This window comes from Suricata suricatta, chromosome 17, assembly GCF_006229205.1.
Source record: "Suricata suricatta isolate VVHF042 chromosome 17, meerkat_22Aug2017_6uvM2_HiC, whole genome shotgun sequence".
NCBI classification, from domain to species: domain Eukaryota; kingdom Metazoa; phylum Chordata; class Mammalia; order Carnivora; family Herpestidae; genus Suricata; species Suricata suricatta.
Genome location: NC_043716.1, coordinates 1,289,636 through 1,301,926, shown reverse-complemented (window position 1 = coordinate 1,301,926; position 12,291 = coordinate 1,289,636). Strand labels below are relative to the sequence as shown.

General features: G+C 52.7%; 1 protein-coding gene across 1 annotated transcript in view; it reads left to right on the top strand.

Moving 5' to 3' along the window:
- The window catches only part of ZFP3 (ZFP3 zinc finger protein), a 26,658-nt gene that overhangs the window by 2,231 nt on the left and 12,136 nt on the right, over positions 1-12,291 (top strand). Inside the window, exons 3-6 of the mRNA XM_029928779.1 lie at positions 1,179-1,280; positions 5,544-5,995; positions 10,516-10,664; positions 11,247-11,274. Coding sequence (XP_029784639.1) covers positions 1,179-1,280; positions 5,544-5,995; positions 10,516-10,664; positions 11,247-11,274 — 731 coding nt within the window. The remainder of the gene's footprint in view (positions 1-1,178; positions 1,281-5,543; positions 5,996-10,515; positions 10,665-11,246; positions 11,275-12,291) is intronic.

The window sequence follows — 12,291 nt, the reverse complement described above, 5'->3', positions numbered from 1 at the left end:
ACCTTGAACCGGCCTCTTGGCTTGCTAGCCCCTAACTTTCTTTATCCATCACCTGAGGTGAGATGAGCTACATGACCCGAGGGTTGACCCAGGCCCGTAATTCTGGACTGTTGTTTTAAACGTCTTCAGTGTTCTGTTCTTTAATCCCTTTATTACATGATTACTAATCACTGGTGTTTACCGAGTGTTTACTGTGTGTGGGCACCGAGCCCGCGGCTGGCGCAGTGATTTCCACGGCAGCTGGAGTGCAGCACCACTTACACCCCATAAAATCCTTCTGTTTCGAGTGTCTGGTTGAATGATTTTTTTTTTAATTAAAAAATTTTTTTAATGTTTATTTATTTTGGAGAGAGAGAGAACAAACCAGAGAGAAGGAGAGAGAGAGGGAGACACAGAATCTGAAGCAGGCCCCAGGCTCCAAGCTGTCAGCACAGAGCCCGACACGGGGCTCGAACCCACAAGCTGAGATCATGACCTGAGCTAAAGTGGAACGCTTAACCAACTGAGCCACCCAGGCACCCCTGGTTGAGTGATTCCTGATTTGCAGAGTTGCCCCTCCCTCGGCTGGGGGGCTGACGTGAGTGTTGCTACCCCACTTTGAAAGACGAGGAGAGGGACGCCCGGGTGGCTTTCGATTTTGTCAAGATCTCATGGTTCTGCGCTGACAGTGCGGAGCCTGCGTGGGATTCTCTCTGCCCCTCCCCTGCCTGTGTGCAATTTCTCCCTCTCTCTCACAATAAGTAAACTTAAAAAAAAACAAAAACAGTGAAAGGTGAGCAGTGCAGGGGGCATGGAATGCCCGCCTGTGAGCGCAGCTGGGAAGGGCCGGCCTGCGCTCCTGCCCGCTGGGCCTCCTGGGGGCCCCTTGGCCGGTTCTTTATTGTTACTGCGTGGATTTGAATACAGTAGCTTTAATTCCGCCCAGAAACAACCAAGTAGGTCTGCCTGTCCTGTACCCCAGGATCAGCCCCTTTGCCTGAGGACAGTTCCCACACTCCAGCCTTCTGCAGGAGGGACTCTGCCCTCTCTCATGGGGCGACCCTTTGTTGTGCAAATTCAAAGTGAACTCTGCCCAGGCTCCACCCTTCTCACAGGAAATCTTGGGGCTACTCACACCCACCCCTTTAACTCTGATTCCTGTGATCGCATGTGTGATTTCCACGTCCGCCCCTTGCCAGCGCTGAACTCTGAACTCCGCACCGGGTCACGGCCCCCCAACCCCCGGAGTCCACTCCCCAGCACGGCCACGGGTGACAGGGCCGTGCTGAATGCTGCGCCAGGTGAAGCGGCTTCATGGTGTACACCCTTAGACCCGTGTCGGCCACGCCACTGCTGCTTTCTGCCTCTCTCTGCCTCCTCCCTCTGCCCTCCCTTGGCTCAGCCATCACAGCCACACTGTCCGTGCCAGACGCCCCGTCCCTGCCCACCACCCCACCCGAGCTGCGACCCCAGCTCAGTAGCTGCTGAAACCCACTACTCAGAAAAAAGGGCCTTTCCATTAGACACCCAGTCCCAGGACATTAGAAGGAAGTGCGGTGACCGGCGTTTGCTGTGCTGGAGCATTTTCCTGAAGCAGGGGGATCCCCAGAGGACTCCGCGTGTCCCAAGAATTCTGGTGAACGACCTGGTCTCTGCCTTGATGCACAGCTCCGTGCCCTCGGCCGCCTCTCACCCAGGGGTCTCCTGTGTGCCTCCCTCCCTCTCTGGGTGCTCAGGAGTCATATTCTGGCCATGTTGTGAGTGGGAGTTACACTCCGTAGATCTCCATCGAGGAGAAGAAAGGGCACGGGTTTTCTTAATTTTAGACCTGATTGAAACCAGGCCTCGTGGTCTCGGAGACCCACTGAAATACCCAGAAACACCTTTCAGAATTTTGCGTCGGACTTCTGTCCTTCCATAATGAAGCAGCTGCACGGTGTGCTGGCACGGTGCCCACGTAAACAGTCTCTTTATACTTGTACTCCCTACCTTTTAATGTTTATTCTCCCAAAGTTCATGGTCTCGTGTCTTCAAAGGCTTGTGTGCCTGTTTCACGCCCATCCTGTAACGGCGGCCTTCCCCCAGTGCTGCCAGCGCCCTGCTCCGTTAGCTTCTGGTTTCGCATGAACTTCACTCTGTCCTCGACCTTCTGCTTTGCTCAGTGACATTCTCACCCTCTCATAGCCGGGCACGCGGTGCCTATTTTGTTCAGTGTCCTATATGACGTATGTATATACACATGCACATACATCCATGTTTTCATGACTAACAGTGTAATGCCCTGGACCACCTGGATGGTCCTTATTTTTTTTTAAATCACCTTGTTGCTGAGATTTTCAGGCTAGTGTTTGTGATTGTTACTGTCGTCTGAGACTCATTTTGTATGTGTTCTCCTGAACGACTCCTGAGCGAAGCAGGTCCCTAAGGTTGTCGGGCCAGGGATCTTTGAGATTCAGGAAGACGCGCCTGCAACTTCAGGGAATCCGTGGGCCCCCGAAACCCATGCTTGGAGCCTGGCAGTCCTTCACCTCCCTCCTGAGAGCAGACTCACCTTTGGAAAAAATGAACCCAGTAACCCACAATAATCTGTCCTTCATCACATGCCTCACCGCCGTGAAGCTGGTGGACACACAGTCACCCACCACTTACGGAGTGTCCGTGAGCTGTGCGCTGCCCCAGGGTGGGCAGTCCTCGGCTAGGGCGCGGGCCGACAGGCAGGGGAAGCCCTCCTTGCACCCTGGGCCCAGGTTCTCCCCCTTCTGGCCCTGGCCACCCCAGCCTCATCCTTGTCCCCAGCCTGGGGCTTCGCACAGGGACCTGGCCGCGACTGCAGCCTTCCCTGGGCCACCGCCACCGAGGAAGGGAACGTTTCCTTGTTTGTAACACGCCTCGCAGGCAGTGTTTTCACCGGCTGGAACCAACTTGCTGGCACCCCCACATCTCCAAAAAGCCACCTTCTTTGTCATCTGCCACCTCACCTCCAGGACCACGACATAGGATCCCAACCGAGGGAGGTCCCAGGCATGTGGGGGCGGCCCGGACCTCTGGGGGCCCTGTCGCCCGGGACCAGGCAAACCGGCCGACTCTCGTCCAGAGACGTGGGTCTCTGTCGCATCCCAGATGTTTATGGAGGCCATGCGGTGTGGCCCAGGTTCTTTCTGACCGCCATCCAGGCGCACTGAGATAGTTGTTTAATATTAATTCCCCAGCGGGAAGACCCATGTGCAGGTGTGGGGGCTGAGCCTGCAGAGCTGACCCCGTGAGGCCTTTTGCTAAGAAAGAGGTGGGCTATGCATCCAGGTGGGTAGGGGCTGGGACCCAAAAACCCACCAAGAAGGGAGCAACGCGCTTCTACGCCCTTGATCTGCTGGTTTGTTGGGCATTCTCTCTCTAATGTTTGAGAGAGGGTGCATGCATGTGCACGCACGAGGGAGGGGCAGAGAGAGAGGGCGAGAGAGAATCTTAAGCAGACTCCATCCTCATTCAGTATGGCGCCCTACTTCGGACTCGATCTCAAGACCAGGAGATCATGACCTGAGCTGAAACTGAGAGACACATAAGTGACTGAGGCACCCAGGCACTCCAGTTGGTCATTCTTTAAAATTTTTTTAATGTTTATCTTTGAGAGAGAAAGAGAGACAGAATGTGAGTGGGGGAGGGGCAGAGAGAGAGGGAGACACAGAATCGGAAGCAGCTCCAGGCTCTGAGCTGTCAGCACAGAACCCAACGGGGGGCTCAAACTCACGAGCTGTGAGATCATAACCTGAGCTGAAGTGAGGCGCATAACCGACTGAGCTGCCCAGGTGCCCCTGTCGGGCATTCCTTAAACTGGATGCTCTGTGGGCAGCACAGGAAGGGGCTTTAGACCGAGTGGGACTGTAATCCAAGTTCCACCCCAGACTCCTGAGTCGGGGAGCCCCAGGGGCGCATGGATGAGAGAGAGCGGGGACCTCGAGGGTTCTGTGCACCAGAGAAGTCCACGCCGGGCCTCAAGCCTATTCACGGGATGGATCCCACCTTCTCATGGGACTCCCCCCTCGTAGCTCATCAGAAACTGTGCCCCGGGGAGGCCCTTTAAATATGAGCATGGAGAAGTCCCTGCTGGGAGCCCCCACCACCCGCCGCATCACAGCAGCCACAGGGCTCGGACATCTGGGTTTCTTTCCTCCTCCTCGCTGGGGCCAGCAGACTGGAAACACCCCTTGTGCCAGCTCCGAGTGCCTCGCTCCCTGCGGACAGGGCTGACGCTTGTGGAGGAGGGTACGGCGTTCAGTCTGGGACTTCCACTCAGAAGGTAACAATGAATGGTTTTCACAAACAGGAGGCCGCAAGAGACTCCAACTTCAGTTAACTCACGAGAGCATCACGATGCCTTTCCTGCCCTTCCTTTTTCTGGGCAACCCCTCCCCCACCCTGCAGATGATGGCGGTGTTCCGTGTCAGCCATCATGTCTCTATGTGACATGGGGACAGGGAAAAGGCTGAGCACGTGAAACACATCCTTTCTCTGGCCGAGGGAACTGCCCCACTCTACCGTTTACCCACGTGCAAGGCTGTCAGAGCTTGTCTGAAACGCCCCCCTTCCCGACCCCTTTCGCTCTGGGGGAGGAAGAGCAAATCAGATAATATCCCACCCCCGCCGTCCTCAGGGCCTTTCATCATGGCCTTTGTTTCTTGATCTCATTTATTTTTTTACGCACCGTTTCCCCCTCCTCGGCCATCATTCCTTTCGTGTGCCCTTCACACGTATCCATCCTCCTCGTGGGCCTGTGATGACCTCAGAGGTGCTCATATGTTCAGGATGGTTCTGAAAATTAGCTCTGGAATGAACAGCTTGTTCTTCAAAGGACTAGAGTCTACCGAAGGACAAGCGTGGGCTGTGAGTGTCGCTGGCAGTCCTTTGAACACAGCCACCCCCAGCTCCTGCTCTCTGCCCCTCTTTTCCCTACAGTGTTAGCTCGGGCTCCTCAGGAGGACTTTCGTCCTTTTTCTTCTCTGTCACATGGACCCATTTGTGAGCTAGAAATAAACTCCAGTCAGGCAAAGACAGGGTGTAGCACCGCAGGAAATGCAAATGAGTCGAGGAGAAAGTAGCCGTTTGTCCCCAGCGCCACGAGCGAGCGCCAATGCCGCCAGTCTGTGAGGACCCTGAGTGTGCATGGCGGCCTCCTCAGAACTCTCAGTGGACAGGATTGTCTCGTTAGTCCTTGACTTTCAATGTCCTCCTCCATGAAGTGGCGAAAGTATCTGCTCCTTTAGGTTGTGGGAGGAGAACACATAACTGGATACCTGGAAGCCCACTGCATGGTATGTAGTAGGAGCCCAATAAATGCAGTTTCTTCTTCTCCTTTATCTGTTTTCCTTGTCTTCTGATTTACCCCCAAGAATGCTTTGTCACAAGCACTGGAGTTCAAAGAGAATACAGATTGCATCTTAACCTCTGCACTCTACTAATTTTTACTTGCTGTGTTTTATCTTAAATGTACATTATTCCATCTACCTTGAAGCTGCTAAGTAGCCCTTGCTACTCATGCGGGTTCTCGCTTCAGTCCTTTCGGGGCTCAGTGCGCCTGCGCGACCGCCCCTCCCAGAAGCACACCCCCGCCCCCGCCCCCGGCGCGCGAGGCAGGACTGAGCCGCGGTCCCGGCCTGCGCCGCTCCGCGTGCGCCGCTCCGCGTTGGGGTCCGGGCGGCTGCCCTCCAGGAGGAAACTTCCCGGCCATCGACCGGCCCGCGTCCCGCGGGTCAACACAACAGTCCCTGCGCAGGCGGAGTCTGCGGGCCCGGCTTGCGGGAGTGGGCACCACGGACTGGCTGGTGGAGGAAATCCAGGGTGGCCATTTCCAGCCGCCATCAGCATCCCTTGTGCAGGCGCAGGCGCCGGCGCACTGAGCGTCCAGATAGAAGGCAGGAGAACTTGCGCACACCGGCGGGAAGAAGGCTTCCACTGGATCGGAAGAGTATCTCCAAAGCAAAACTACAAACTGTCTAGAAGGCGGTGTACGGGACACTCCCGGGTAAGATCTGTGGGACCCAGCTGCACTCAAGAGCCTTAATCACGTCCCCTGTTATCAAATGCAGATATAAAACAATTTAAAATTCATCTAAAGCAACTTGAAGAGATAGTAAAATAAGCTCCCCCCCCATAAGGCTGAGTGAATTAATGAAGGTTAAAAACTTCAATTAATGACATGGATATTTTGGTTTTTTTTAAACATTTATTTATTTTTGAGAGACAAAGAGAGATCATGAGCAGGGGAGGTGCAGTGAGAGAGAGAGAGAGGGACACACAGAATCGGAAGCAGGCTCCATGCTCTGAGCAGTCAGCACAGAGCCCAACGCGGGGCTCGAACTTACGAACTCTGAGATCATGACCTGAGCCAAAGCCGGATGCTCAACCAACTGAGCCACCCAGGCGTCCCGCCATGGATATTTAAAAAATAGTAGAAGGCAGGGGCGCCTGGGTGGCTGGGTCGGTTAAGCACAATTTAAGCTCAGGTCATGATATCTGGGTTCGTGGGTTCGAGTACCTGGTCTGGCTCTGACTTGACAGCTCGGAGCCTGGAGCCTGCTTTCAGTTCTGTGACTCCCTCTTTCTGCCCCTCCCCCACTCGTGCTCTGTCTCTCTCAAAAATAAACATTAAAAAAGTTTTTCTTTTTAATAGAAGGCATAAATCCATATGCCGATTCCCTTGAAAATAGCAATATATAAACTCATTTAGAGCCTGATTAAGGAAAAGAAATAAAAATTAAGAAGGATAGATAATAAGAAATAAAACATAACTACAGAATCAGAAGAGATTAAAAGAGTTAGGGACCATGACATTCAGATCTAGGGTGTCCTATTTGAAAACCTATATGAAATGGATGATCTTCAAGCAAAATAGAAATGATCAAAAATTGTGTATATCACCTCACCTAAGTGTTTGTAACGCAGCCCTGATTAAGGGGAGAATACCTCAGGAGAGTGCTTCAGAGGAACATTCAAATGTAACAGGAAGTACTGTTTTTCAGAGGAAAACAACATTTTAAAATGGGAACCATTAAAATGTTTAACTAAGAAACCAGCCATCAAGTTTAATTTGAAATAAATGGATACCTCATCTAAGCTAAATATAATTGACCGTGAGCTTTCCCCCTGCAGTGTATAGTTTATAGTTCTATCTAGAGGGGAAGGAAAAGCAAGCAAGAAAACTACACTATGCTTGTGGTGAATATAGTTTTCAGTAATAAAACGACAATTGTAAACTTGGATACTCATTCAGACTTTTCTGGAACAAAAATATACACCTGAATCTGGGCCTGGGTCGAAGGTGAGGAGACACAAAAACATGGTTTCCTGCTTTCAAGAAGCTAGAAAGCTGTGTGATTGAGGGCATGAAGGAAACAAGAGAATGCCCATAAACGATGTGCAGTATACTAACGGCTTCCTCAGAGCGTGAGATTGGAAAAATAAAGGACCTGACTATGTTCCTTCAAACAAGTCACGCTTGAATGTTTGAATTTTTCTTACGACGGACAATGTAGAAGAAAATGCCAAAGCGTTTCCCTTGGAAGAGCTGAGTGCCTGGCAGAATCCATCTGACCCGTTTACCACATGTAAAGAAACAGCAGTTTCAGCGTTAGGGACTCTGAATGCTACAGGGGGTCGGAAGGGCCTGAGATAGTGACCTGGCGACCCTTAAAGGAGTCACTGCTTAGGGACAGTGATTAGACCAGACCTTCCTTTCCTTGACTAAATAATCCTGGAAATTCTTTTCTCCCTTGGCTTCCATAATGTATGATATTCCAACCACTCTACTTTTTACTACTTTTACCCATTTTTTCCTGTATTACCTGTTATGTCACAAGGCTCAGCCCTGATTCCTCTCCGTATTTGACATCTCGGTGACCTCATCACCGCTGGTTATCACCTTTATCTGGGCTGAATCATGAATCTAAAACTCCTAATCCTCACCCACACTTTAGACTCACGGTGCAGCTCCCGTCCAGTGTCTCACTGGATTATGAATCAAGTGGGTAAAAACGAACTCCTCATTTTATGCTTGTTCCCCTTTCTTATTCTCCATTTCTTCCCGAACGAACAGTTTTCATCAAACAAATGTCTGTCATGATCATCCAGCCTCCAGGCACTGTTCTAGACCCTTGGACAGACTGGTGAGCAAGACTAAGTCCTGCCCTCGTGGGGGTGTTTTCTAGGGGTTTCTAGGCCAGAAACAGCAGATTATACCACCTAAAATGGCATCATGAGCAACATCAGCCTCACCCAGGAGGCTGGTAAAAATGCAACTTCTTAAGCACCATCCCAGGCCTACCGAGTCCAGCGACTGCGGAGGAGGGGTCTGGCCACCGTGCTTACCCAGCCCTCCAGGCCACCAGGCAGGCTGATTTGAACCCTAATCATTTTGTACTCCCCTCTTTCCTACCTAACTCTGGGAAATGCTCCTTTGGGCCTCTCCAACTCCATCTTAGTCCAGAACCTTCTCCCCTCATGTTTGGATCGCTGGAAAACCTCTACATAGGTTTTCTGGCTCCAGTAGATGAAGGGAATGCTGTTAGATCAAACACTTTTCTCAAATACTGCGTTTGTGACAATGACCCAAAACCTGTGAATTCCTAAATCATCTATTAAAGGAAATAATAGCTTCTTTTGGCTTAGAGAGCTGCATTATACCCTAGGGCTGTGGTTACAGAGTGCCACAAATTAGGTGGCTTCAAACAGAAATGGATTTAAGGACACCAGTCCTTCTGAAACAGGGGCCTATCCTATTCGGTATGACATCACCTTAACTACATCTGGGACGATCCTGTTTCCAATAAGGTCACATAACGAGTGGCTGGAATTAGGATTTCAGTATATCTTTTTTGGGGGCTGGGGGTCGGGGACGCAATTCAACACTTAATAGCCCTCACCTAAGAGCAAGCCTGAGCTCTGGTGTCTCCCGGTGTTCCCGCACACTGTTCCCCCCATGCTGTCTTTGCCCCGGGCACGCCTGCCCTCCTTCCTCTACACCTGGAATCAGGAACGCAGATGGCCGCAAGAGGCCAGGCAGCTGATCAGAACGCGTGAACTGAGCTAGGTGATAAATGACGACGTGATACTTTGCTCCAGTGTCAAGGCCACAGTGGAGATGAGTGGGGATGGGGGATCTGGAAATTTCATGCCAACACTAAAGGACAGGATGCTTCCCGGTTCCAGCTAAGTGCTCCACGAAGGCACGTGGGTCCATGTGGCCACGTCTGAGTTTTCAAGAGATGGTAAAATCTGATCTTGTGTGAGTAGATGTGAAAGACATTCCTCATTAAAAAAAATTTTTTTTTAATGTGTATTTTTGAAAGACAGAGCATGAACAGGGAAGGGGCAGAGAAAGAGAGACACAGAATCTGAAGCAGGCTCCAGGCTCTGAGCTTCAGCACAGAGCCCGATGCGGGACTCGAACCCACCAACTATGAGATCATGACCTGAGCCGAAGTCAGACGCTGAACCGACTGAGCCCCCCCAGGCGCCCCAAGATATTACTCATTTTAAACAAATGGCAGGAGCAGGGGAAATGTCTCCGGTCCTACCTGGCCCAGCGGGCATCGTTTTTCAGCCTGTGACTTAACGCAAATTCTTCCCGCGGTCGAAGGCGCGCTCAGCACCTTGTCATCATTTAGGACCTTTTAAATTCATATTCGTGTCTGCGTACGTTAGGTGGTGCTCAACAAAGACAGAGCCCCTGCCTGGAGATGGGCGGGGGAGGCTTGCACACTCAGACACACGCGTGAAACAAGCTGGTAAGTGCTTCTGAGTTAGCACTAGCTCCACAAGCTAAACAAGACAAGCTTAAAGATGCAGGTGACAATTCTGGAGGGCTTCCCAGAGGAGAGAGCTTTCGAAGCTACTCATAAAAGGATATGCAGACCTTTACAAGGAAGAGGGTCGCCTAACCTCCCTCCTCGGAAACCGCCCTCCCGCCCGGGGAGGAATATTTTAGATCGAGTAGGAGAACCTGTGTGGGCCACACAAGTCACTCCCGGGGTCCAGTCTGGTCCCCCATCGGGGCCTGGGTTTCTCGGTGAGTAGGAACCTGGTCTCCTACGAAAGCGCCCGGCCCCGCGCACGGCAGGGAGCGGAGGCGGCCTGTACCTTTGGGGTCACTACGGTCTGGGGGCCGGCGGTTCGCGGCCCCCAGAGGGAACTGGACCCGACCCGGGTCACGCGGCGGGGGCAGGGGCGGGGCCCAGCTCCGTGCCGCCCCAGGCCGCAGCCTCCGGGGGTCCGCTCCCCGCTCCGTTTCCTGGAGGGGCCCATGCGCCACGACCCTGGCCCACCGCCCGCTCCACAGCGGTCCCCTCCTCGGCCGACACTGCACAGTCGCGGTTCGTCGCGCGCCCACCTCCCTCCTCCCCGGGGGTCGTGTGTGCGCAGACTCGGCGGCCCCGCGTCCCGCCCACTCGGGGGTCGTCTCTGCGCAGACTCGGCAGCCCCGCGTCCCGCCCACTCGGGGGTCGTCTCTGCGCAGACTCGGCAGCCCCGCGTCCCGCCTGCTCGCAGGTCTCCACTGAGGAGACGTGGCCACCCGCCGCCCCGCCGCCCCGCGCCCGCTCGGCCTGCCGGAGTCGTCGCAGGAAAGGGCTCGTGCACCTGCTGATCCTCCCGCGTCCTAGATCCGCTGGCGGCCAGGCTGTGACCCGCGGGTTCAGGTGGGCGTCCCCAGCGAACAGTTTTACAAATTTGTTCTGAATTTTTAGTCTTTTTTTTTTCCCCACCTCTGCAAGCCTTTGTCGTCTCATTTGTTGATGCCTTTTATCTGCAAAGCCCTGGCAAAGCTTTGGCGACTTGGATGCATAGTGATAGAGTAATGTTTAAAAGGGCAGGCTCTGAAGCAAGAAGGCCAGACACTCAGAGTCATGATGTGGGAAGCAAAGGCAGAAGGAAATGGCAGATAAAATTAAATTTCCTTACAACCTGCAGCCCATTGATAAATAGTTGAGGCAGGCAGAGTAGGACATTTCTCCAGAAACTCCCTACTGTCTTTAATTAATTAATTAATTAATTAGCGTTTAGTTTTGAGGGAGACAGAGCGTGAGCAGGGGAGGGGCAGAGAGACAGGGAGACACAGAGTCCGACGCAGGCTCCAGGCTCCCAGCTGTCAGCACAGAGCCCGTCACGGGGCTCCAGCTCATGGGGCTCTCAATGGGGAGATCATGACCTGAGCTGAAGTCAGACGCTTAACTGACTGAGCCTTGATGTTGATATTTTAAATTGTCCCTCTGGTTTAATAGGCTCCGAGCTGTCAGCACAGATCCTGATGCAGGCTCAAACCCACGAACCGTGAGATCATGACCTGAGCCAAAGTTGGATGCTCAACCCTCTGAGCCACCAGGCGCCCCAGGAATTCCATACTGTCTTAATGTCAATGCTTTGCTGAGGGAAGAATAACCGTCGTTTGACAATAATTAGGCCTAAACTATGTTGAGTCTTTTTTCCTTAAGTTTTTGTTTATTTTTGAGAGAGAGAGGGAGCGCACAAGCTGGGGAGGGGCGGGAGGGAGGGGGACAGAGGATCTGAAGCCGTCTCTGTGCTGACAGCAGAGAGCTTGATGTGGGGCTTGAACTCCTGAACTGTGAGATCATGACCTGAGCAGAAGGCAGAGGCTTAACCAACAGAGCCACCTAGGTGCTCTCAGTCTTCTTTAGCATATGAAAATTCCTTTGGGAACTTCCTCTAGACTTTACCTCCCCCAACTCCAAGTATATGATCAGCCACCCCTCACCTCCCTGGGCAGCTCTTCCTGCCCACGGGTCCTGTCCTGGTGCTTTAATAAAATCACCTATTTGCACAAGAATAAGTTTCAAGAATTCTTTCTTGGTCGTCGTCTCTGGACCACCACCACTTTAAAACCTCATCAGTTGGGGGTGCCTGGGGGGCTCAGTCAGTTAAGTGTCCAAGTTCAGCTCAGGTCATGACCTCTAGGTTGGTGGGTTCAAGCCCCGCATCCGGCTCTGTGCTGACAGCTCAGAGCCTGGAGCCTCTTCAGATTCTGTGTCTCCCTCACTCTCTGCCCCTCCCCCACTCATTCTCTCTCTCTCTCTCTCTCTCTCTCTCTCTCTCTCTCTCTCTCTCTCTCACACACACACACACACACACACACACACACACAACAACCTATCAGACAAAACAGCTCTCCTGTTGATGAAATTTGGGGTGATGGTGGGATGGCCTAGAGCCGATGGCCAAGAAAGAAATCTTGAATACGTCTTTGGTGCAAAAAGGTGATTTTATTAAAGCCCGGGGACAGACCCGTGGGCAGGTAGAGCTGCGTGGGGC